This window comes from Centrocercus urophasianus, unplaced genomic scaffold (genome assembly GCF_019232065.1).
Source record: "Centrocercus urophasianus isolate 14NV4802_14NV808 unplaced genomic scaffold, USGS_Curo_1.0 seq_15, whole genome shotgun sequence".
NCBI lineage: Eukaryota > Metazoa > Chordata > Aves > Galliformes > Phasianidae > Centrocercus > Centrocercus urophasianus.
In genome coordinates this window covers 46,165,781-46,192,616 of record NW_024884697.1, presented here as the reverse complement: position 1 = coordinate 46,192,616, position 26,836 = coordinate 46,165,781, and the positions used below count along the sequence as shown (strand labels likewise).

At 43.5% G+C, this 26,836-nt stretch overlaps 1 protein-coding gene across 11 annotated transcripts; it reads left to right on the top strand.

Annotated features, from left to right (window-relative positions):
- Window positions 1–3,596: 3,596 nt before the first annotated feature.
- Window positions 3,597–26,826, top strand: GSG1 (germ cell associated 1). Of its 11 annotated transcripts, XM_042816355.1 has the most exons (13): window positions 3,598–3,939; window positions 6,759–6,938; window positions 12,322–12,608; window positions 13,896–15,099; window positions 15,185–15,321; window positions 17,202–17,265; window positions 18,053–18,074; window positions 19,669–19,705; window positions 20,130–20,448; window positions 23,071–23,118; window positions 25,152–25,304; window positions 25,640–25,751; window positions 26,432–26,826. In XM_042816355.1, the coding sequence occupies exons 9-13, from the start codon at window positions 20,130–20,132 to the stop codon at window positions 26,745–26,747; spliced, it is 948 nt and encodes a 315-aa protein (XP_042672289.1). In that variant the 5' UTR covers window positions 3,598–3,939; window positions 6,759–6,938; window positions 12,322–12,608; window positions 13,896–15,099; window positions 15,185–15,321; window positions 17,202–17,265; window positions 18,053–18,074; window positions 19,669–19,705; the 3' UTR covers window positions 26,748–26,826. The 11 variants fall into 11 exon arrangements, with proteins under 11 accessions (XP_042672280.1, XP_042672289.1, XP_042672282.1 ...); XM_042816348.1 differs by having other exon boundaries at window positions 13,896–14,090; window positions 14,913–15,099; window positions 17,202–19,705; XM_042816345.1 differs by having other exon boundaries at window positions 13,896–14,213; window positions 14,913–15,099; window positions 17,202–19,705.
- Window positions 26,827–26,836: the final 10 nt, after the last annotated feature.

Genomic DNA, 26,836 nt, shown 5'->3' with positions numbered 1-26,836 from the left:
AGGAGAGGAATGTGAATAGCAAGTTAACAGTTTACCTGTGGCCCACAGTTATTCCAGAGAGACAATCTGAATTTAACTGCAAAGGATTGCAGAAAATCTCTTGTCGCAGAGGGTCTTGGCCCTCCCTGACAGATTACATAAAGCGGCAGCAAATGCAAGGGAATTCCACGGGGAGGAAAACAACCTGACTGTGCTGATACACTGAGAAGCTCCAGGTCAGACATTGGCAGCAGAGAAAGAGATCTTGGAATCATTGCAGGCATTTTGCTGAAAGCTCTCTTGAGGCTCCGAGGAAGTCAAACAGAAGCATGAGGAATGTGTACAGAAGAATATGCCTCCTCATACTGCATGGCTTTCTGAACATTTGGAGGTTTCAAGTGCTTTCAAGAACCACTTAGAAGAGCTTAGAAACACTAGCATGCATAGAGAGAATGTCAGCCATGATCAGAAATAGGAGAGAGAGTCTGGACGGGAACGGATTGCTAGTCTTGGAAATGAGATGCCTGAAAGGAAGCCATGAACGGTATGGGGAACGTCAACAGAGAACGAACATTCACGCAGTCTCCTATCACATAACCTAATGGCACCTGATAAAGTGATCAGGCTACAGGTTTAAAACAAACAAGCTACGTTCCTTTCCACTTAGGCGTCAAGGAATGATGGAGCTCGTTGCCACAGAATGTTATAGAAGGCAATGCATGAACAACATAGCCATGTCTGTGCAGCACAGCTCCTGTCATTGCTGAATACAACAGCAGAGATACTATCTTTGTATCAGCAGGCTGATGGAAGATGAACTGATGTACTGGGATATAGTTCACTCTTCCTCTCATTCTTATACTTCTTTCCTTAATAACTGGTGATAGCTAGAGAAGAGATATTGGATGCTTGATCTGGGATAGTACAGATTCTACATTTTTAGTAAAACTCTTTTTTTTTTTTCTTACAGTCATCCTCCAAATATCTGTCAGCTGGCCAGATACTGCAAGAGAAGCAGAAAGTGACCAGTGAGCTGGAGAAGACTGCAAACTTCCAGGCGGACAGCTGACATACCTTATGGACATTCCTTGCATTTGTTGCACTGGTGTGCTAGCCACAGGATTAACAAGAAACAAGGCCACATGAGTGAAAGTGAGCAAAAAACTGAGCAAAAACAAATTATTAAAAGGAGAATTGTATTGTTTTTCCTATTAATTTTACCAGGGAGACAGATGTCCTTTCACATTTAGGAAATAGAAGAGAGACTTAATGTTCTCCTGCTGAACAAACAGTAAATACGCTCTGGATGTAGGATCCAACAGCTACACCTGTCCAAGCAGGAAATGTCAAGTTCCATATCAGTAGTGAAATCTGGATTCCGCGTATTTGCAACCATGAGTAGGATTTTTGCAGAAATAACTGGGAGTAAAATTTGTCCCCAAGTGTGCTGGTCCTCTCAGCTTGCATAGATTCATTGCTTGAGGCTGAATATCAATTGAGGAGTGTAGTTTTGCATGGATCAGCTGGAAGGAGGTATAAGCTGCCCACAGACAATCTTTGCAGAGGAGTTATCTTCAACCAACTACAAGCCCAGGACTGTGGGATGCTGGCAACAGAAACAAGTTGATTGTGGCTTAGCAGTTTCAACCAGCACACAGTCCTAGCCACAGCATCTCCAGGGGTGTTTCACAACACAGGATCCTGTCAGAGCTCAGGGAGGGGAAAGAATACACTTTCTGTGAAAATTACCTTCTATTTTTTTATGCTCTTTCCATGTCCATTTGCTGATATCCACTGTGGTTTTTTAATGAATAATTCAGAGACTACTGCGTTTAGGACAATGTGTGTGTGTCAAAGTATTTAAGCTGTGGTTCTGCTTTCTTTCTCTGTTGCCCAGTTCCAGACTCCACCTTCCCTCCCTGCCCAGCCTACTCAGTAGACAATGTTTTTCCATTTAATTTCATGAGACAAACGCAACACATTCTCATCCCTTCCCCCATGCTTGGAGAAGAACAGTCCACATCTGGAGGCCATTCACGGCTGGAAGATCTCTTCTGACATTCCTTGCTTTGAAATCTAACCCATGTAACCTTCTGTCTAAATACTCTGTGCATGGCAGAAAGGGGCTTTGTGAAGGGAGTCAGTGAAGCAGCCTGTGACCCCTACATCCTTCTGCAAGTGTCAGACCTCAAGACTGCAGAAAATTTTCCCCACAGTGTAATTGTTATTTGGTTTAGGACTTCCTAGCTTTATGTTCTCCAAATGCCAGCTTTGAAAGCAATTTGTAAAGTAACCAAAGCTCAGAGGACTTTATTTTCCTGCAATGTTAAACATGCACAACAACAGTTAAATGAATATGTCTGAAGCACTTTGTAGATTCCAAGATTCACAACCAGATCTCCAGTTGGTGGCCTGTGGGCTGCATTTTGTCTGTAGAGCAGTTTGCCCAGCTTCCAATGGACTTTTCCACAACTGAAAAATAAGACATCAGGTTTTTCACATCATCCTACTCAGTTAGAGTAAATCCCTGTAATATAATCTGACCCCTGTTCACTAGAAGGGTAGATAATTTGTAATTACATCTTAAATGCCTTGGAATGGAGACTTGCTTGTTATCTTTGCATGTCCTTAGCCCATCTATACCTTCGTCTTTGACTGCATTACTAAGTGCTTTACAGTGCCAGTAAACACACTCATCATTGTCATAAACACCTTTGTCATGACTAATAGGACAAAGATCAATGAGCTGCTGGCCTAGCCTATAAGGGCTGGCACAGGTATGTCTTTTGAAAAAAAAAAAAAAAAAGAAGAAGAAGAAGAAGAAGAAGAAGAAGAAGAAGAAGGAAAGATGTGTCCTGTTTGCTTCCCAACATTATTCTATCTGCTTTTATGCTCTGATAATGTCAGTTGCTCCCAGCATTCAGTAGCACAGCCCATTCCTGCGGGTACTCATTCTTTTGGCTGTGTGATAGCCTCACCTGATTCACAGTACTGGGCCTCTGGGACCCAGATTATGTCCAGCTATCTTAACTTCCAGCCTCACTGAGGCTTTGTTGTACTCTCATTGCACACCAGCTTTCCTGGAAGCATCCTCCTCAATGTTGCTTCTTGTGCTGCAGACCTGAGCAAACTAACAAAGCTATACTTATCTGGAAAATGTTCTTGGGTGGCTGGTGAACTTCTAAAGTAAGTGAGCCTTAAGAGATACATATGTAGGTCCATGTACTTGAGAGGTGGAGGAATATATTATAAAAGAGTTATACTGATTTTCCTGTTCTCAACCCCTGAGACATTAAATGTATACCTTCACCTCTTTAAAAGTTAATTATTATAGTATACGATCTATGACATCCTGTTTTACTTCATACTACTACAGGCAGTGTTCAGCTCACACGCCTTAGCTGAGAGGATAGCAATAAAGTGCTGAACAGGAGTGGCTGAAGTCATGGCACATCTCCTATGGACTTGTCTGACTCAATTTTTCAAGGCTGTCCCACATAACTAATATAATTAATGTAATAGCCTACACGTATCTGGGCCATATACAGCCTGTTGCTACCTGCATTTGATTTGCATATGACTATTTAGGACTGCAGAGGGAACTAGGTTCTAGGGAAAAAGGGGTGCTTTTTATCATGCTATAATTGTTCTTTGTGTGTTACAGTCACCAAAACATCTGGAATAGGCATGTATTTGGGGCGATATCGCTGGCTGTGCCTTGAGCTTAAGTGACCCTTAAGCTAAAAGAATACTTTTAGCACTGAGATAAAGTTACTCTGATAGAAAAGGCATAATGGTACTCAGTACTCTTAATGATTTCTTACTCAAACAGTTTGAGGAAAAAAGACGGTATTGTAACTAATTGTTAGTACTGTTACCAGCTCTGTGGCAACTATCATAAAGTAGGATCCCAACATGGTAGGTGCTGCTCAGAAATGCCAGACACTGCTATACTTCAAGGTAAGTGTGGTGCTGAAATGCCATAACGAATGCCACCGCAGAGATTTGGGTTCCTGTTTTGGAATGCAAAGCTCAGCCATTGTAAGGAGCCTTTTTCTTTTCATATACTCCTTGGTTTGGGTATTTTGGGAAATATTTCTAAACCATGAAATGTTGATCTCTTCACTTTGGCTATTCTATTGCTGGTGACTGTGTGATTGACTTTGGAAGCAACCAGGCCAATCACATCTGGATTTCAGGCTCTTCACTTGCTGTAAGCAGCTTGAGATGGTCACAGCTACTGTCAGAGACTGCAGTGGAATTGTGGTTTCCTCTCACTTCTGAGAATCTGACTCTTGCTCCTGGCATCACAAGCAGCATGCTTCTTTTTGACAAGAGACTGAACCAGGGTAGAGCAGGGAAAAGCTGGGCTTTCACACATCACGACAAGATTTCATCATGTGAGGATGGAGGCAAGCAGAATACACTACTTAAGGGAGAAGTTAAAAAAAAAAATAATGGAGTAATGGAAAGAGTTTGAGTGAAAGGAAATTTTTAGTTGAATATCAGGAAATCTTTGCTAGCAACTGCCTTTTGTTAGTGTGTGGAATAGCTTCCCAAGGGAAGCCCAGTAATGGAAGCTTAGCCTATCAATTCTGGTTTCCAGAAATGGCCTAGATGCAGAAGAACACACTGCTGGCCAGGAAACAAACTTGCTGTGGCCAGGGCAAAGACTATGGGTGTAACTCTCTACCATATAAAGCCAGCGTAAGTGTTGTTAGTGACCTCAGGGAACACAGACTTCCACACAGGAATCAACCCAGTACTGATTTTTCATCTCTTCTGTATCTGAAGGTATTTCTTTTTAGTGCACTGGTGGTGGCAGAGTAACCAGGACATCTGAAACCATGCCGCTTACACTCAATTCTGTTTCTCATTTCCTTTCACCGTTAAAAAAAGGTGCAAGAGTCTCAGAGATGCACAAAACAAAGGGAAGAGAGAGACAGAGCTCCTTCCCCCCAGCAGAGTAGGGGAGAGCACATCCATCCTGTGCACTGTACATGAAGCCTTTAAAGCTGTATTTGTTCAATGAGCAGAAACACTTTGGCTTCTTGTCTGGCAGGGTCAGGGTTCAGGGAAGGAAGAGATGCCTTTCTGCAGGTTTGTTCTTCACCTGAGCCCTCTGTTCCCCTGGGACTCCTGTAAAGCAGTCCTTACAGCAGAGGCAGATTTGCTCCCTCATGCCGATGACTGTCAGTGGAAGCATCTGTCTGTTGTCAGTTGTGCCCCCAAGGTGGCACCCTCCTGATGACTCTTTGTAGTCATTCCTGATGTTCCCCAGCTTTACTGAGGTGTGTTACTGCTCAGGTGCACAGGGCAGCATGAGGAGGGTGGAGGCAAACTGTTGTGGTTTTGAAAGTAAACAGTTTAAGCAACAGTAACCTCTCCACCCAGGTAATCACAGTGAGCAAACATTCTGCATGTCAAAGGTGTTTCTGGAGATAAGAGTTAGTACAATAAGTCTCTTGCTTTCTTGACTTTATCTAATGCTCAGGACTTAATTCCACTTAGCTCCTTGCTGAAGGGAAAGGGCCGTCCCTCTAAGCAGCAGTGCCCCACTAGAGACCACCTGTCAATTTTCCAAGGCTGACAACGATCTCCCAAGGCTGTAAGCATGGTGCTTTGCAAAAGGTGTGAATTTAACCCCTAAAACTTCACCTTTGGCTTAGAGATCAGAGTATATGTCTGATGGAGGGGGAAAAAGGGTGACAGATATAGATGAAAACTCATTCTGATGGCTTGGAAATTCAGCTTAATAGTTGCAAGCTGCACTTGTGCCTGCAAAGCAGGCTGAGGATTTTATATTTCCTCTCCTTCCCCCTCCTTATTTATTTATTTATTAATTATTCGCACAAGTACTGCTTGCTGGAGAACATCTCAGTTTCCTCGGTTACTCAGCCAAGGGGAGCTCTACAGAAGAAGCTCTGCTGAAGCTGCTACTGAAAATTTGACCTTGTGACCTTTCTGCCATCTATTGGCAGGCCACTGCCATGTTGTGATGGTTACTTAGCAATGTGTTGACAACTGTGTTGAAGGAGTGACAGCTCTGTCATACCAAAGGTCTGCTGAGACTGAAACTCGTAATGTTTGCTTTGCAACATTGCAATGCTTGCATCAGTATATCCCCAACTCATGAAGACAGATGTAGTAATAGAGTGACACTGCCTACGTGTCTGTCTAACTTCCATTGATGTGTGCTCTGCCGTGGCTTTTTGGCTTGGTTCTCCCAGTGTTCCTGCAGATAGAAACCAAGCTGGGAGGAACTGCTTATCTGTCTGATGGTAGGAAGGCCCTACAGAGGGATCTGAACAGGTTGAATTGATGGTCTGAGGCCAACAGGATGAAGTTCAACAAGACCAAATGCTGGGTCCTGCACTTTTGTGATAACAACCCCAGGCAGTGCTGCAGGGAGGTGGTGAAGTCATCTCTCTGTTTAAGGAAAGGGTAGGTATAGTACTTAGGGACATGGTTTAGTGGGCAACAATGGTGGTAGGTGAAAGATTAGACTAGATGACCTTAAAGGTCTTTTCCAACCTTTGTGATTCTATCATTCTGTGATACTTGCAAAGATCAAAGGGAAAGTTGTATAGTGGCATTTCTGTAAATCTGTACAGCTGAGCTTGGAACTGTGCTCAGGTTCAGTGACTTACAAAAAAAAAAAAAAAAAACAACAAACCAAACCAAGCAAACAAACAAACAAAAACAACAAATGAACGAACAAACAAAAAAAAACCTCACATCTTTTCATTTGTAGTATTTTTTTTTTTTCTTTGTAACAGAATACTTCAGACCATGACAAGTGAGAGCCAGTGGGCTGTGATATAGAAACTTTCATGTGGATAGCAGTTGATGATCAAAACTACCTCTACTGTAGATGTTGAAAACTTATCAATGGCTCAACTTCAGAAATTACTGGCCGGGGAAACTAGCAAATATACCCAAGTGACATTCCTATGGAGGTAAAGTTTTAACCTGGTGGTACTGAACTCATTTATCAGGAGAATTTCAGGTCATTGCTGAAAGTATTTGCACATTGCACAAATAATAGCAGAAAAAGGAACAACAGCAAAGTCAACAAATCACACAGGCAGAGCTAACTTTATACTAAAGTACAGCAAGTGGGACATTTTCCTTGGTTTTTTTTTCAGTTCTCTGTCTAACCTGCGCAGCAGTAGTGTGAACATGGTATTTTGCAAACTCTTTTTCTTTGAGAGATCAGGGACTAGATTAATGTCTTGTGCTGTAGGATTTCTAACCCTGGAAATGAGGTATGCAAGTGAGGGCAGAAGGACTCTGTCTTGGTTCTGTTCTCAAAAAAGGGAAGGGAAGGTGAAAGGATCAGGAGTATAGACATAGCTGGTGAGACCACACTGCAGTAATGGAAGCATGTCTTCTGTTTTCCTGCTTGTAGCTCTCAAAGGGTGCTGAAGACTGGAAAGGACTCAAAAGCAGTTTATACAAGAGAATTGACTTAATCACAGTCTACAAATACTTCACTTGGGAGAGAGATTTCTAATAGTAAACAATGCTGACAGAAAGGTCTCGTTGAAATCTAGGTTACACCTACACTAGTAAATAAATAGATCCAGGGCTAGTTCTCTGAACCTGAGGGCAAGTGGCACAACATCCCTCTGAATTAAAGTCTTTCTCCCTTAAAGTAGGCAGCCCAACCACTGCTGGGAATGGTGCCCCAGTCTGTGGTATCAGACTTTGCTTTGCTGTTTTTAGGAGAGTTCCAGCTGGCACAAGCCAAAACTTGCCAGGAAGTACACTAGCAGCTTAACTATGCAGAAAATTGTATGCTGGTGCTTGATTTGAACTGCTCAGTTTACTAATGCAGAAGTCAGCTCAGTGGCTGGCAGAAAAAGGGTGTTCATTCCAATCTGCAAGGCTCATTAGCCAAGGAGACAGTTCAGAGAGTTAAGTTCCTCATCATTTGGGAGTTCCTCAGTGCAGCCTGAATGTCATTCACAAAAGACAGGGATGTAGCAGAAGCCACGGCCTTTGTCTGAACAGGAGAGAGCCAGAAGGCAAATGCTGTCACAGGGTCAGCTCAGGTGTCTGCAGCATCCCATAGGTGCACCTGTGTCCCTGAAGGGTGTCATAACTACAGGGAAAGCATCTATGAGAAAGTCTTCAGGATCAGAAGAAGGTTTATTGTTCATAGCCATTGCTGCTAGGAGTCCTGAGCTGTGTGAAAAGCACTTGATTAATTCTCTCCACCTTCAAGGTAGGAGATGCACACTGTGCTCCTTGCACTCCCTGCTGCTTTCTTCCATGGGAAGTTTCAGTAACTACACATAGCCTGAAAGTGAGGGGAGTTCTGGGGGCCTAGAAAAAGAGAGAGAAACTTCTAAGGGAGAAGAAACTTCATGTCCCAAACCATGACCATTTTCCAAGAAGAGATGGAAGAAGCTGACTGAGATTCAGCGGGACTCATGTCACTTTCTCTGAATGTACATTTTGACTGTGCACTAGTGAACTGAGTGTCTGAGTCAGGGCCCCTGGAAACCTGGGAGTGAGGAGGTGGAGAAGGAATAGTTCAGGGATCTTCCCATTATGAAATATAGTGGGGAAGGCCAGCTTGGAGGTGTGGTTCCTCTGACATTCCTGCCTCAGTTTGCCAACACACAGCCCCAAGACATCAATTGGTGCTGTCTGGGACAAATTGTGCCTCATCAGATTTGATTTGTGATCCTCAGATTTTTCTTTCACAACAACAAGCAGACTTCAATAGATCTTCCATCCCCAAAGATCTCAAAGCTTCTAGAAGATTAAATTTATGCTTTTGCTTTGAGCCTTCTGCGGAGGACTTGGAGGGTCCTGAAGAACAAAAAAATGGACATGAACAAGCATTGTCCACTTGCAGCCCAGCAGATCAGCAGTATCCTGGGTTGCCTCAAAAGAGAGGCAGCCAGCAGAAGAGACGGGATGGTCCCCCTCTACACTGCCTTTGTGAGGCACCACCTGGAGTATTGTGACCAAGCCTGTGGTTTCCTCTACAGGAGGGATGTGGAGCTATTGGAGCAGGTCCAGAGGAGGGCCACAAAGATGATCAAAGGGCTGGAACACTTCTCTGTGAAGAAAGGTTGAGAATTGGGCTTGTTCAGTTTGGAGAAAAGAAGGCTCTGGAGAGACCTCATTGCAGCATTCCAGTGCTTGAGAATTTATGAACCAGAGGGGGACTGACTTTTTACATGGTTTGATAGCAATAGAACGAGAAGGAATGACCTGAAACAAAAAGAGGGAGATTTAGGTTAAATGTTAGGAGGAAATTCTTTAATTAGAGAGTGATGAGTTTCAGACACAGAGAGCTGTGGATGCCCCATCGCGGGAGCTGTTCAAGGGCAGGTTGGATGGGTTCCTGGGCAGCCTGATCTGGTGGGTGGCAGCCCTGTCTACAGCAGGGGTTTGGAGCTTGATGATCTTTAAGGTCTCATCCAAACAAACGATGATTTTAAAAGAGCTCTCCCCAGTCTTCAGTGTTGAGGTTAAGCCAGCTATAGAAGTGACTATAAAGGGTTGTTGGAAATTGCAGCCATTCTTATAGTCTAATTTCCGTTTAATAATTCTTGAGTGAATTTTAACCTTTGAAGAGTGGGAAACAGTGGTTCTGCTCTGGAAAAGCTGTGAACCATACATTTAGGCCTGTAATGGATTGTAATAGATGAAAATACCAGCAAATTCTGGAATTTTATTTATTTATTTATTTATTTAATTTTATTGAGAATGTTAGGAAAATGTCTGCCCTTTTCACCATTCTCCTAACCTCTAGTCCTCACCCAGAGCAGCACGTCTGCACAGCTATCAGCCCAGTGGGAACAGCCCCTTTGAGATGTTTACCCTCCTGTTCACTGCAGCCAGTCTTTCTAGTTTCACAGCCTCTGCAAGGCTGCAGGCTTCTTTTTTGGTGTCATCCAAGAAACACACCCACATCTCTCTCTCCAGCCTCTTCTTCTGCTTCCCTCAGAGATTCTGCAGCTCCCATAAAGGAATTTCAAGCAATGTCAATCACAAAAGCTGTCATAGAAATTACAGATGGGAAAATATTGCTAGTTCATCCTATCCATCCCCTCACATTCTTGTCCAGCCCAGTTTCTGCAAAATTTTTGCCTACAGAACATTTTCCAGTGTGTTATCCAGTCTGCTGGTGTATGACTTAAGCAATGGGCATCCACTGCTTCCATGTGAGACTGTTCCACAGACGACTACATTTCTCTGTTTGGAAGAGGTTTCTGAAGATTTTTTTCCATTTTGCCTGACCTAATTTCTCTAAGTTCTTTCCTTACTAGCACACTACCCAAATGCACCCTTCTTTTGTGCTTACCCTGTTCAAGTGTTGGCAAATAATTTGTATTTTGTGGCACTTAATACTTAGCTTTAAATCTCAGCAATTATCATCCTGACTACCTGGGAAAAAGTAATGGTGAAATTAATGTGTGAATTGGCATATAGAGCATGCAAGACATTGCTAGTAGCACTGCCTCTTTATTATAGTCACTTGACACATTTCATCATAAGGTTTGGCTCTGTTGTTTTTTTTTTTAATTTACTTTGCCAAACTTGAAGCCAGCATCTACCATCTCACATCTGTTTTGGCTATTTTATTGGGTTCTTTTTGTTTTTAATTTCACTCCAACCCACTTAACTGTTTCTGACAACAAGAGGAATACTTATTTTAAAAAAAAAAAAAAAACAAAAAAAAACAAAGATGACTTTTTCACTTAAAAAGAGCCCCTCTCAATACTGTCTTCCTTTAGAAGAAATTACACCCTTTCTGTTAGGAAAGCATCCTTTTCCATCTTTCACAAAATCCCCGCCTCATATCTGGCTAAATAACAAGCTGCTGAGTAATTGCAGCTTGAGCCTGCTCAGAAGAAACACAGGGGAAGGACATTTGTTAATTATTTGGTTTTTTTCTAACAGCAAGCCTGATGGAAACAACAGCACTTGACAAAGGCTCAGGTTGCTCTACACTTGGGCCAAGGGCTGTGGCTGCCTCACCCCAGCCTGCCCTGGCCCAGGAGGCAGCAGCCATGCTCGCAGTGCAGCCGGGCCTGTCAGGCAGCCTAGGGGGACTCAGGCACCCAGAAATCAGGCTGTGAGGAGGGGAGAGAAATACAGAAGGAAAGAGGGAGACGCCCAAGCTCTTTGTGTGCCATTGCCGAAGTACTTCTCGTTTGTTTCCACTGAGCGAGGCACTCCCTTCCCCACAGCTGTGTGGGGAAGCCTGGGTGCCCGTGACTGTGGCAGAGCTCAGACGTCCACACCACAGCTGGGGAAGCACGTGCAAGGGAGTGCTGGACACCGAACCCTCCTTCTTCTCAGAGGCCTTTGAATGGCACCATCAGCTGCCTCAGGCGTGCCATGGTGTGGGGCTGGGGCCCCAAACTTGTAGCACCCTTGCCCTGTGTCCAGGCCTGGTTCCCAGTGCAGTGCACAGGCAGCATGGGACCGTGGAGAGACTGAGAGGGATCTGACATCCTCATTAAGTCTGGGAAAAAAGAGATGCCCTCAGGCTTGAATCTTGGATAATTACTATGATGTCCAGAGAGATAAAATGTGGAATTACAATATTTAGCGCTGTTTATTTCAAAGCAACCTCTGTAACATAACCTCTGCTCAGCTCTCTAAAGAAGGGTGGTTTTATGATTCCCTTTAGACCACTGTCTCAGACCTCAGCTCCTCCGACTCATGCTTCCTACCAGCTCTGCTCTGTTGGGGAAGCTGGCCTGAGGAGCTCCTCATGCCTCCAGGTGGCTGTGCTTCCTCCCATGCTGCCACCTGATTCATGAATCCTTCCTTTCCCAGTTCTCTCTCCTTTTTTTTTTTTTTTCTCTCTCTTTTTTTTTTTTTTTCTCCCAATGCCAAGGGAAGGAGTTTTTAATAGCTGAAGAACAAAAACACCTCCCACACCTTACCTCAAAAAAGCTAACTCTCTGTCTTACTCATTTTGATTTCCAAACCTCTTCTGCTAGCTCAGAGTCTGCCTTTGAAGCTTCAGTTCCTCAATTACTAGCATGTGAGTATAACTTTAGTAAACCATAGAGCTTCAATGACCTCCAGGGGACAACCCGTGTGAGTAAATAATTCAGATGTGCAATTGAGACTTTAAGCATTTAGCAGAGATAGAATAGTTTTCTGATGGATATTTTGAATAGGTTGAAATGAAGATATAACAAGGGAATAGAATGATTTAAATCCAGGATGTACTACAAGGATCTCTCCCAAAGTATTTTATTATGATGGCCTGTGACATCAGAGGTGGATATTGGTGGTATGGCAGTAGAGGTTGAACCTTCCTGCCAATATTCTGTTCATTATTTTTTTTCTGTGAGATAGGTGGCAGCAGAGGGGCATTCTGACAAAATGGAATTTGACATGGAAGTGCTTTTGAACCTTGTTTGAGTCCCTCCGTGCAGAAGAAGTTGCATCCATTGACATTCGTCAACATGTTGAATGTTGATGGAGATCAAACAGTGGAAATGAGCGCAGTGAGGTGGTAGGTGATTCGTTTCAGCAGTGGCAACACCAATGTGAAAGACAAGCAATGTTCCAGATGTCCATGCACAGCTGTCACACCACGGAAAGAAGAACATCCTGAACAGTTCATCTGTGCAAACTGAATGGTAACTATGTTGAAAAATAGTATTTTGTAGCTGATAATTTGCTCTATCAAATAGCGCTACTGTGTTCTTTGTATCTGTTTTAGCTTCCATAGAAATAAATAGGAGACATTACTTTCAGAGCAACTTTACAAAAAACCTCGGGAGTAGCCTTGAAGGTCTTCATGGTGTCTAGGTCATGCTGGTGCAGGTGAATTGATTGGGTATTCTTGGAGGTTTCCTCTCCATATTCTGATTCACCATACTGCAGTAAAGATTTAACAAAGCTGAAAAACATTGTCTTGATGTACTTATTTCCTTACATGAAATCCAAGTGCAATGCGGTTAAACTATGTTTTTTTTTTCTTTTTTTTTTCTTTCTGTTTGTTTGACAATAAGATCACCTGCATATGCAACATACTCTCTGAACACACTAATTTTAGATCCTTGGCTTTTGTCATTATCAAAACAGTGTCTCTTTCCCACCAGCTCTATGTTGATTCCAACATCAACAAGAATCAGCTGTGCTGTAGAAGTGTGTCCGTGGGAATGACTGTGAAGGCCCAACTTCATGGCATAGGGAAACAAGCTATTTTTGAACTATCAGTCTATCTGTTGCAAAGTGGAATTCAGCACAGTTTAATTTACTCCATTTCTGGACTGAGGTTTATATCCTGCACTGCATTCCATTTTGCTGGAGCAAAATTGTTAGCAACACCCAACTAAAACAAGCACCAAATGTTTACTCCCCATCACTGCCACCGCTTTGACTGCAGTGTAAACGCACCTCTAATGACTTGGCCAATAAGAGGGGAAAATCGTGTTGTCAGAGCCAAGTACAGAACCAGGAATTTTGGCTGCCAGCCAGCTCATTAGATCACACTGTGTGCCTCTAATGAAATGCATTGATTTGTGACTCCTACAATAGCATTTTTAGGAAATCATTTCACTGGCTATTTATTTGCGTCTTGGAACAGACTGATGAGGTGGGAAAACTGAAGCAGACACGCGCTGATTACAAATCAAGAACAAAGTTTTAAGAATGAGGCTAACTAACCATTGGAACAACTTTTCTGAGAATGTAATGGGTTTTCCATCATATCCTGTTGCATAGTCAATACTACTTAGCTGTATAAAATATGTGCTATAGCTCCAGCAGGAGCTCTGTTTTTCCCTAGAAATGATTGAATTCTTTGCTTTCTGTTGCACAAGAGATCAGACTGTGGTGTTGTACCAGTCCCTCTTGATGAGGGACAAAAAGCCATGAGCCTGTGACAGCTGTTGAGTCTGGGTGTTTCTGATTCTTTGCAGGAGCAGACTGAGATCCCATAACCGGTAGATTTAAAACTGGAAGAAAAAAAAAAATCATAAAGGGGATTACCAAATTGTAAAGACGTACTCTGCAGAAGTGGACACTGATTCTGACACTGATATAAAGTACTGTGATGAAATAGCAAGCTCAGAAGGCCAGTGAAACTACAAACTCGCAGCATTTCAAAGCATCTGGTAAGATCTCACAGAATGTCTTGACAGTCAAAAAGAAAAAAAGAAGTGAGGTGAGTCCATGCTCATTTTGTACTTCACTGGGTTTCTCAGAAGAGCTGATGGCGATAGTGATGGATGAATAAGGTGAGCTGTTACCTACTTGGTGGTTTAGATGTCTTGTTTTCCTGGACTAGATCCAATTTCATATCCTTATAGATACATATAAGATATTGTCTTCTGCTTGTCTTCTTCTAGTTTGCGGTTGGCTAAATTTGATAAAAAGGTTTTGGGTTTTTTTTTTTTTTTTTTGCTTTTGCTTTTTTCCCGCTATGTTCTCAGCTAAATATGTCAGAATTGTGCAAGTTTTAGCATTCTTTGAAAAGTATCCCTCTGTCAGGTAGTCTTATATTGCATATCTAGAAATGGATGCATCTAGAATCTTCAAGTGAATCCTCAAAGTCTGTGTTGATACACTTTTTTGATTTCATTTCCATGTGGTTTTGAATGTTTCAAAAAATCAAGGTAAAACAGAAAAAAATTAACTAAGACTTGCTTAGGGAAAAAAAATGTAAAGTTCTGTTCAAATTAATGGCAAGGTTCTATGTTCATTTTTATGCTTGTTCCAGCTCAATCTTTATGCCTGTTATGCCACAGACGTGCTGTCTAGCAACGTAAGCTGTTCATGTTTAAAAACAGAATTCACCTTTAAATGTGCTTTGACTAAAAAAGTGCCTGGTGAGGTCATTCGCAGAGCAAGAGTTAATGCATCATACAAACAGCTAAATAAAGGTTACAATCTGAGTGGAATTATTCGGAGCTCAGGCAGAAATCTGGCATTTGCAGTCTGTCACTGGCTTTAAGAAGTCTGGCTCGCTCGGTGTCACTGCCGCCCAGACACATCCTGCTGGCTGCATGGCAGTGAGGGAGGGGACAGCAGCGTTGGACGTCTTCCTGCAAAAACAGCACAAACAGGAGCAGAGGGTGAACGGTACACGGAAGTGTCATGTGTGAAGAATGTGCGGAATGAGGGGTGAGTATGAGTGTGCCTTTGTCCAGGTTCCACAGGGTGACTTTATGGGTGTAAATAGCCATTTTTCTCCTCTCTTTCTCTTCAGGATGGCTGAAGGACTGACGTCTGGAGAGTGTATGGTCCCTGGTACACCTGGGATGCAGAGCCGAGTAAAGTGCTATGAAGAGCTGTGTGCCTCTTGGGATCTGCCAGCTAAGTATTGTAATTACTGGGCCCTGTCTGGTAAGGGTTTGTTGCCCTTCTTTATCACCAATAACCCTGGGGAGTTAAGGGTGTCACTTTTGGGCAGGGTACACCCTAAGTGTGTGTGATACAGCTGGGATGAAAATGCACCTCTTCTAAATCCCCAGGCTTTTGTAGATTTGGCAGTCCCTACAGAGGTGTTCTGCTGAGATTGTGTTGTGTGTTTTGTTCCCTTGTTTTGTTTCTGTAAGCCAAATGCTTGGCTGATTGCACAGGAAACCAACTGCTGTGGGTATTCACTTCAATGGGCAAACTTGAAACAAGTCACCAGGGACTGGCTACTACTGAGTTCAAAAAGAAAGAGACATCTCAAACCTGTAGCAAAGCCAAACTATGGTGGGAAACACGAGATGCAAAGATGAGAAAACTGGAAGGCACAGCAGGGGGAGAGATGGATAGAACAATGTTTTCCTGTCCGTAATTCATTAGATTTAGGCAAAGCTGGAATGGAGATTTTAGAAGAAAGAATATTTTACTAAGGGAAATTTGTCTAATGTCAGGAAACACGCTCTTGTGTTGGTGTTCTATGAGCTGTGCACAGTAATCTGGGCATGGAAACACTCTGAAAAAGTTAATATGTTACTTGATAAAATGCTGCAAAAAGTATTAAAAAGAATAACTTTCTGCAGGACAGAAGAGGGAGCAAATGACCTGTGGGCTTCTGCATCCATTTCACATATTTCCCCATTGATTTCAAAAGTCTCTCAGGCTCAGACAACTGAAAGACGAGGATCCACTGCCCAACATCCCCAAGGGAAGGAAAGAGAGTGTGTTTATACCAATGAGGGGGAAAAAAAAAGAGGAAAAAGAAGGGGAGGGGGGAGGGGGGAAGCCTGCAAAAACAGAAGGGACAGAAGTCCAAACTTGGATTTTGCTTCCTTCCCCCAGGCTCACACAGGAATAGCAGACTCCTGAAAAAAAAAGACTAGAGAAAGATTGCCATCTTCTGGAAGGATAAATATCTGCCATTATTCAGGATTCTAAATCTGGCATATTTTTAAAGCCATAGCATATATGTGATAAATTTATTTTTAAACCTGAGCCCATGTCCATAAATCTAAATTCAGTCACATTTCATTAATATATGCTCCATGATCCTAGCTTTAGGAGCTGACATAGCATCCTGGGGTTTAATGAGAACTCGTGCTTAAAATTAGAACCTTATGAATATTAGGGATTATTCGTAATGAAATGAATTTGATTTATTATTGGGCTTGAAAACCAGTTGGGCTTTTTGTTTTGTTTTGTTTAAACTGAGCATTAAGAAGTCAAATTTAAGGTCTTCAGATGTAGAGACTAAACAATGAATGAATACTACTGCTCTTCTTTTAAGCATCAGCTCCTTCAGCAAATTAAGAACATCTGTGTCAAACAGAGCCTTGCTTTTAATCAAAAAGCCCCCAGACAGATTGTGAAGCACAGGAACTTTCAGCATTGCCTTCAGTTAGCCCATCTTAGTGATGATTATCTATATTAGAGGAGCTTAGGCAGTGGCTGGGATGAAAATAACTGCAGCCATCAACTGTAATGCTGGAGGCATGGAGGGTCAGCACTCTGTAACAGTGCTGCCTCTTAGGCAGGCTCCTGAACCCCTGGGCTGTGCAGTCCCCAGAGCTATTGGTGCACCTGCGTCTCATGATGGAAGCATGGGGTGGGAGCAGCACCGCTCTCTCACACTTTTATTCCACGTGGAGCTGCTCTGAGCCCTCTAGCGACTGCTCCTTCTCATGAGAGGTGATGCATTGCTGCTGTTCTGCTGCCAAACAATCTGTAACTAAGTATCACAGGGCCTTTAAGGTTTCAGGGCAGGAGCTCAGAGGGGACTTTGGGTGAGTGTGAATCTTTCTGTTTCTTTCTAGCTTTCCAAATTCATCTGATGTGAAGCTGCTGGGAGCTGGAATTCCTGGTGAAATTCATGCCTTGGTAAAGCTGCCAATATGCGGGACACCACCCTTTGAGTACTGCACTTGTTAGACTCACCGCTGCTTCGCAGAGCCTGTCTGTCACTCAGCACTTGTTCTGCTAAGGGACTCCTTTTTTTCATTACAACTCCTATTGCCCGTGGGGAGAGCTGGAGCAACATATATTTAGAGTCTGGAATGCACAGTACTCAGAGCAAATTCAGCCACATAGGCTATCCTAGCCCCATTTTTTATTTTTCCCCTTTCTGTGATTGGAATCTGGCCAGAAAGACATCCCAAAGATGGGAACTTTGGGTCCTTGTCACCTGCTGAGGCTATGTGCACAGAGGAAGGGGCTAATTGGTGCCCAGAGTGCTGGTAGTTTCTGAGCTAAGGTCATTATCCCCTGCAGCACCAGTCAGAGAACTGCCATCTCATTCCATTCAAGTTCCCAAACAGCCACTGCCCAGAGATGGCTTGGAATCCTTCTGTGCTTCACTGAAACTTTTTACTCTGTGAATGCTGCGTTTAATCCCAGTCCGCAGCACCAAGCATTTCCCATATAATCTCCCAGAACAGCTGTGCTGTGATTGCATTGTGGATTATAAAATGACCATTTTCTACAAACCAGCTGCTGGATGGAGGGATAGCGTTTAATAATCATGGGGAGGGAGTGGGCAAGGGAAGAGAGGAGGAGACGAAGGAGAAAGGAGGATTGAAGCAGTTTGGTTTCTTGGGAAATTTAGAGACAAGTAAAACCGAAGGCAAATTGTGAGTTCTATTTCTGTATTACTCCTCCAAATTAACAGGACTTCAAGACTTGCTAGTAAGGTAAATTGAAATTTCTTTCCTTTGGGGGGTTATCTAGGTACTGTGGTCAGCTGCTGTCAGTGTACGGCTTTTATGGAGGGAAACATTTCTGAAAATGTTCTCATGAAGATGTTGTTCAGATTTGCTTCTTATCCCCTACAGTCTTGGCATCACTGGTTGAGTTCCTGCTTATGAATCATTTCATTTCTCTTCTTTTTTTTTTTTTTTTTTTTTCCTTGTCACTGGTTCTGAAATAATATGGCCTTTGACCAGCTGTAACAAATCAACTGGAGAGAGTATTTCTCCTACTACTGAGGATTTAAATTAGAAAAAAAAAATGTTAGGTGTTTTTTTTGTTTGTTTGTTGTTTTGGTTTGTTTTTGGTTTTTTTTTTGGTCAACATTGTGAGTGGAAAAATTATTTTCAATAAAAGTGTGAGCAAACTGAAACCTGGTGAAGGAAAGTATAACCAAGAATGAGTGAACAACCGACAAACCACTCTGAAGGTTGGTGGTATCCAATATGCTTCCAGATCATCAATATGCCTCCAGATCAGTGAACTCTTTAGTTACCATGCCACTAAGATAGAGATAAATGGTATCTCTGGGGTGCAGCATCTCATTTGCTGAAATAAGTGCTCTGAAGGAAGCAAAAGATGCCAGAACATAAGGCAGTACAGGAATTTCTAATGAACTGAGTATTTTTTTGCCTTTGATGAAGATGTTCTGGATCAGGCGCTGTTTTCTAAGTGATGAGATGCTAATCAAATCTTGCCTTCCAAGCAGTGTTTCAGCAGCATCTCTGTTAGCCGCATTTCTGAGCTTGCTGGTTAGCAGAAAAAAGTGCTTCTAACTAACTGCATTGCTTTCATCTGTATTCCTGTAAGTCTGTCACAAACAACTTGATTGTTTATTTCTATATTTTCATAGTATTGTCCACAGTATGCTGGGCCTTTCACACACCTTCAGCGTTGGGTGAGTCAACAGAAGTTGTGTGAAGAGGCCAGCAGCAGGCAGTGTCTGTACAAACTGAATCTATTCGTGGTCAAATATATTTTGAGAGTCATAAATAGGAAAGGGTGGGAGTATCTGGATAAAGTTGTGCCAAACATAGGGTGTGCCATGTGGGAAGAGGCATGCGTTGATTACATGAAAGTTGATATGTGGGTAGATGACATCTAATCAATCTGTGGAGTGATAAGATGGGTACTCAGAAGTCAGTGCACGGTTTTGAAGGAACCTCAAAATCTTAAGCTTCTCTCTGAGAGAGAAAGACCACAGGACCCTGGTACACAAACTGCTTTCAGAATTACTTACTGCGATGAGCTAAAACTGGGAATAATGTTTGTGACACCATTTATTCTTAAAACAAAAAAACCCACCCTTTTGGCACTTTGTATGAGAGCACAGACACTGTTATCCAACCATTCTACCAAATTTATGATGTGCAGAGCAGTGCTTGCTCAAGTGGGAATTACTGCTCTGAGTTTGAACTCAAACTGCTGGGTGTGGGTAGCTGGGTGTCCTCCTGGGGCAGGCCACTGTTTTGAGTGTGATCTGAGAACATTTCCCTGTCTTTCCCCTCTCTGAAATCAGTATCCTATCTGCTTCTCTAGGTAAAGGAATTAACGGTGCTTGAAGAAGCGTTTTGGGGTACGTGACAGAAAGAATTCTCGTTTAGCTGAACAAAGTATTCGTCATGTTTGAGTAGTTTGATGTAGCGGCATTTGGGGGAAGTTGGTTAACAGCTCTTATCTACTGTCTTTGAGATGGAAATAACAATCACTTCTCTCATTTTCTGCATACGCACACACATACCAGTGCATTCAGTCTCAGTAGTTCTGCAGGGTCACCGTCTCTTCCCCAGTACACACCTCAGCATATTTTGAAATGGTTGAAACTGAGCTATCTCTCCACTGCTCTGGCTTTTAGGAGAAGGGTCCTTCTTTGCTGGAATGTTGTGAGGAGCACAGACTGCTTCTCCTATGCATATCCCTTCCCCATGTGTTTCCCCTGGAAAAGCTAGGGTTTGTGACATTAGATGGCTGGTCTGACAGTCCCTGTTTCTGTGTTGTAGATGGAGCTGCTGAAGATGTTGCCGTGGCGCCGTGCTTTCCTGGCAGTTATCCTGAACCTGCTGGCACTCAGCCTTTCCACCACTGCCTTGCTCAGCAGCTACTGGTGCACCGGGACCCAGAAAGTGCCCAAGCCTTTGTGTGGGAAGAGCAAAGACTCCAAGTGCATCGGTGTCCCCATGACGCCTGATGCAGCTGCTAGCAATGCTTCAGCTCAGGAGGAGGTCCATTACAGCTGGGAGACCGGGGATGACCGCTTTTCCTTCAGATACTTCCACACAGGGATGTGGCTTTCCTGTGAAGAGAGCATGGAAGGGCCAGGTAGCGTCTTGCCCAGATGGCCACAGCTTTTTCCCTTGCTTTCACTCCACAGGAGTTCAGAATTGACAGGTGGAGGCCAAGAGCACTTGAGAGAAAAGCCTTCTTCGTTTTCCCTGATGGCACCAACCCTGTGCACTGTCTTTGTACTTCTGTCCTTCACAGAGATGTTTACAGATGGTAGCAAGGCAGAATGCCTGTCTCTGGCATGCCCTTCTGTCTGGAACAGGAGCTGTGGAGTGCAGGTGATGGTGACAGTGACTTTGTGGTTGTACCATCCTGGTGGGCACTGGAGTGGCCCTTCTTTCCCTTCCCCTGAGCTCCATTCCTACACATAGTTCACTTCATGCTCTACAGGGCACATCTGTGCAGATCCCCTGTGAAATTGAAACAGGGATTTTATTTGGTGTTGTCAACTTCTAGTTAACAACTGTGAGGATTACATTTGTTGACATTCTCCTTAAATCACCAAACTGAGGAGATGTATGAAATGAATAGGGATTGGGCTTTTATCAAACAAACAAAAAGCAGTAAGGAGAGAAAGAGAAGTCCTGCATTACAGATGCAGAGAAAAGCTTGAGAATATGACCAGAGAGAAATCAAAGGTAGGAGGCAAATTGACCTGAGGATTAGAGACACAGCATTTTAATTTTTAGTAATTTCTGTGATATTGTGACAGGTCTGACTTGTGATTTTTGAGTGTAAACTGGCACTGCAAACTCCAGAGAGACAGAGGCTGGTCACGCAGCCTGTATTAGATCCCATGTATTTTTTGCCCTGAATTTGCTCTTGCCCAGTCCTGCTGCAGTCCTTCCACAGGAATTGGTGCCACATCAGAACAGGTGGATGCTCCACAGTGCACAAATGCACTTTACATCCTGGCACATACATCAGGGATCAGAACTGACCCAGAAGGTGGCCATCAGAGAGATGTGTAGCTAAAGATGCAGTGATGAAAGTCACATCAGGCCCTTTCCACTGAGCCACTGCCCTGCTCTTCAGGTCTACCCAACACAAATAGAATCATAGAGCTGTTTGATTTGGAAGGAACCCTTAAAGGTCATCCTGTCTATCCTCCTTCTCTAACTGACTGACCATTCTAGTACAGCATTGCACATTTTCTTATCTGTTGCTGTAAGACTCTGAAAATTAATTAAATGAATAAATACATGCACAGATACATACATACATAAAGGCGAACAAAAGACAGAAGAGAGGTGGAAGCAGGAACATGCTTGAAAATCTCATGTCCTAATGAGGGGATTGCTTTATTACGAGCTTTTCCAGATATACTGTGGAAAGATATGTGTTTATTTGGGGCTGATTTGGTCTGAAGTGTGTTTCCATGGTGCTTGTGGGAGTGGGAATACGTAATTTGACAGCTTTCTCTGAAAGAATTGTCTGGCCACCAGGCAGTCCTGGAATAACCCCGATGCTTGAAGGAATGCTGAGAGCATGTTACATCTGGATTGCACCAGAGCATGGGGTAGTCATAGTCAGCCTCAGTCCCCTGCTTCCTATAAAGTGAGTACTATCTACCCACTGCTGAGGGTCTCTGAAGCAAGCGCAGAGAGAACAAAAACTTTAAAAAAAAAGAAAAAAAAAAGAAAAGAAAAAAGAAAAAAAGAAGACGTTGATCAGCAACAGGAGTTTGAATTGAATTGAGCTGGAGAAAGGATTTCATTATTCAGGCTAATCTCAGGATCAGCTTTAGATGAGCCATTACTGAATAACCTCTTTAAAGTTCTAGGTGAAGCAGCAAGCGGCAAGTTAATGAAGACTGCAGATGGCACTAAACTGGGTAGCATCCTGAGAGCCACAGATGATAGAAGTAATACAGGGGATTGGGAGAGATTAGAACTGGGGATAGAAATTAAGAAAATGAGATTCTTACATGAAAAACTGCAGGCTTGTATTCTTGGGAGAAAGTACCATGCCAAATAGAGGACAGGACCCTCAAATGCAGTGGCGCAGTACACAGCTAAGAAAGACTTAAAGATAATAATGGTGGACCCTTTGTTAATAGTTTGTATCTGGCCTCTATAAAAAAAAGCAAAGCAAAAACAAACAACATTTGCCCAAATGATATGCCTAAACTGGGAGGACAGAAGGCTTACTTTCTGTGCAATTCTTTGTCTCAGAAGAGGATCTCATATCTCTAACATGAAATATATGGGAAGAGAATTTTTTTGCTTTCTTCTTGGGAAATCAATAACTGATTTGCCTGAGGTGAGTGGGAATATGTGTCCTCAGAAGAGGTGGGTCTGTGGTGTGTTGTAAGTTACATTTCAATTGTCCTGAGGAACAGCCCTCAGAGACTGGTAATAAAGTGGTGAAGAAGTAGCAGCAGATTTATATATTCACCAAAGACTGACAACATTTAAAAATTGCTGATTTTTTTTTTTTTTTTTTAGAAGGGCCACCCCTAGTTTTACCCAGAGATTGCCTTCTCCTACCATGCCCCATGAGAGTATGGAAGGATGGTCAGAAAGAGGTCAAAAGTGAGAAGATCTGGCAGGTAGATTCAAATGACTGTTGCTGTGCAATGAAGAGAGAGGGAGAGGTATTCTTTTACTTTATCCTACACTGTTTTACAAGCTGATATCCTTGTTTTTTGTGTTTCAGAGGAGAAATGCCGTAGCTTTATTGAGCTTTCTCCACCAGCAGAGAGAGGTAAGAGCAAATCCCCATATCTCACCGTAGCTATCCAGTGCACCTCCTTGGGACAAGGGACCTGCAACATTTCTCCTGCGTGAGGACAGTGAGGTGGGTCCCCAAATACTCAGGCCTCGTGGATGCTAAAAATAGAAAGATTTCCTCCCAGATGTTTGCCCAAACTCCTGTCATCTGTGAGGTCAGCAACAGAAACCCCAGGCCTCCTCCCACATGAAGTGGGGTTCGTCTTTTTTAGTAAGTCATCAAGTTCAAGCTTGTCATCTCATGTAGTCAACAGGGAGGGGACGGACATCACCCAAGGGCATTCCTTCCCTTGCACTGGATGTTCACTCAGTGCTGCAGTCTTGAGTTCTGATGGATGCCTCTGGGAGCCCAGTCACTTCCTTGTACTAAGCAATCAGGACATCCAAAAGGCACACTTTGAATGAAATCCTGCCTCATCAAATATCAAATCTGGGCTGGAGAGCTGACTGTTCCTGTCACACGGTTCAAATTATCCTGGGGATAATGTCAGTAAACCTGGATGGGCTGGAACACACACTGGGCAACTACAGCAGCCAGAAGGGAAATGAGTGTTTTAGTGGAGCACACCTTCTTTCTCTGTCTTGCTTCTCTGTCTCGTGGCTTATAGATGCAGGGTCCAGTACCAGTGTTGCACTGTGCACATTAACTTCTCATGTTTATTCTTTCTGGAAAGAGCATTTACACAAATCAAATGATGCTGATGTTACAAGACCATTTTGAAATCACATGGATCTCCATTTTGTCATAAGCGAATGACTTCCCCGCAAAAGGAATTGCTCTTACATTTACCACAATATGCTCCTTTCACAGGAAGCAGTAATTCCTTTTTTTTGCTTCCTCACCTTCTTGTGCTCCATTCCCAGTCAGGGCTTCTGGTTCTATTGGTTCCAATGTCTTTCCCAAGCCTGAGAAAATAGACTCATGCAACCAGAATACATCTTTGTAAATATGTCTATCCCTCCTCACACTCCTCCTACAGCTTCTTAGTTAATTTCAACCCAAATCTGAAAGAAAGCCTCTGTTCTGTAAGACGCTGAGGTCTTACAGATTAATTGGAGTATCAGTATGAGCATGGCATTCACAGTATCACAGCTCAATCACCTGCTTTCACCCCTTCCTGCTCACAGTACCACTGTAAGATGACGTAGGCCTCCAGAGCAGCCACCAGCATGTGCAGTGAGACCAGTCTGCTTTCACAGGAAAAGCAATCCAGAGGCTTCTGAGCACTGCTGGTGCCTGTGGCCTCCAGGACACTCTTGGCAGTCTGACCTCTAAAGAAACAGTCTGTGATCTTGCTGCAGCAAGCAAACCAGCTCCTCTGTGCAGGGAATGCAACTCATTAATTCCTGCTAAAGAGCTGGGTGACTCAATGGGAATAATGATGTTTGAGGAGAAGAGAGGAGCTGAGTTAAGTGCCACAGTAATGAAGGTTTCCTTCATGTTCCTTTTCCCCAGTGGAATGACTCCTCAAGGGCCATTAGCAATCGCTAACAGTAGTGCTCCCAGTGCTGCTTCATTTGTCAGATTAATATTTCTTCTTTAGTGAATCGTGTGCTCTTCCAGAGCCCAGCATTACCGAATGTCTTTTCTCATTCTCCTCTATCCCTGCCACACAATGAGCTGGGCTGAGAGCTGTGGTATGACTCAAGTCCCACTGATAAACCCTGCATGAATGTGCCCACTCTCCATGCAAGCAGCAGAGTGAGTGGTGAATGTAACTGCTCAAGCAAGATATCCCCCATGGCTTTACCTTGCTGCTTATGAATATCACTGGCTTATATAAGGCAGCTGTTTTAGGTCCTCTCAGCTTTTGCAAGATCAGCCAAGCTATCTTTCGTGACACTCTGTGCCTCTCAGCATCCTTGCTGATAGGCTGGGGGCTGGTTATTTTCCCCACCTCTCTTCTCTCCAACAGACTTCCTTTCAGGATTAGGTTGGGAAGAAGGAGTATTCTCCCTTGAAGAAGCCATTTGGTACTGATGTGAGGGGTTTCTGATTCCTGGCAGGAATCCTGTGGCTGTCACTGGGGTCAGAGATGCTGTACATCAGCCTCTTGCTCATCAGCTTCATCCTCCTGATGGTGGAAATGCTGCACACTGGCAATCCTGTCTGCGGACTGAAGCTCAATGCCTTTGCTGCTGTCTCCTCAGTGCTGTCAGGTAAGTGTGTTACTGTGGAACCTGGCAGCAAGACAGGCACATGTGGGCAGAAATAAAAATACACTGACAGCCTTTCTCATTCACTCACCTCTGTTGATGAGAATCAGAGTGAAAGGAGCAGTAAAAAGCCCCTAAAAAGTGTCTAAAAAGAAACACAGTTAATGGGAATTGCAAGGAGACAGTGGTGTAGAAGCAACCCTGGAGAGGTGGTAGAGCAGCTGCTGGCCTTGCACAGCAATAGGAAAGCCTCCTCTCCCACACAAGGCTGAAGCATGCAGCTCTGGCTCCTGCTATATCTTCCTTGGTGGTTTTTTTTTTTTTGTCTTCTTTACCAGGTCTCCTTGGGATGGTGGCGCACATGATGTACAGCCAAGTCTTCCAAGCCACAGTTAATCTGGGACCAGAGGACTGGAGGCCGCACACATGGGACTACGGCTGGGCTTTCTAGTATGTGAGCTTTGCAGCCACCCTCACTTCCCTGGGCTGTGGGTCTTCAGACATGCTACACCTTGTCCAAACCCTCCTCCCTTCTTGACCCTTTGTGTTTCCAAAGACATGGTTCTCCTAGTGTTCAATCTCCTGATCCCCTGCTTTAACAAATAGTTGCCAAGTTACTTAAGTGAGTAGGTACCAAGAACTGGTAAAACAATGGAGACACACCTAAACAAGTGCCTTCTCACCTGCTGACTAATCAGACTTGCCTCTATGCTTGTTTGCCCTATTTAGTCTCAGTTCTTCCCTGTGTGCAGAGGCCACTGCCACACCTGTGATGTTGCTCTCAAAAACGCCTTGCTTTTCTGCAGTTTAAATAAAATTGCATGTTGGTTTGACATCTTCACTGAGCAAAGTCCAAAAGGTCTGTAACTGTAGCATCAAGACTAGACATGTGGCTCAGGATTTCTTTCTCCAAAGGCTGCAGAAGCTAACCCCAGCTGATAGAAAATAGATGACTTGAAAAATATTTTGGTGAAGTTATTTATTAGTCTGACATCTCTCATCTCGTCTTTCTGTAGCTTGTGTTCATGTTCAGCAGCTTCTACCTGCCAAACCAGTGCACCACGGTGCATACAGTTCAATTCTTTGCCTGGCTTTTCATGGCATGTGTTGTTCTTGTTTTTCTCCTGCAGCATGGCCTGGACCTCCTTCACCTGTTGCATGGCTTCTGCTGTCACCACTCTCAACACCTACACCAAGACAGTGCTGGAGTTCAAGCGCAACCACATCAAGGGCTATGATATGAGCTTCAAGGATCAGCCTCAGCACCACCAGTACTTCATACAGCAGCAAATAAGCAGCTACTATGAGTCTCGAGACAAGCCTCTCCATTCAGTGTCCGAGGGAGTTGATTTCTACACTGAGCTGCAGAAGAAAGTGCTGCAGCGGGAACCAGAGCTGGACCTGGATGAGGTCTTGGGACAGACAATTGGAGAAGATCAGTGTTAGAGATGAATGCACAGGAGCTGAACAGTGGGGTTTGGGATGCAAAAAGCTCTGAACCAAACATTAACACTACTGTTAGCAAGTTCTTGGGG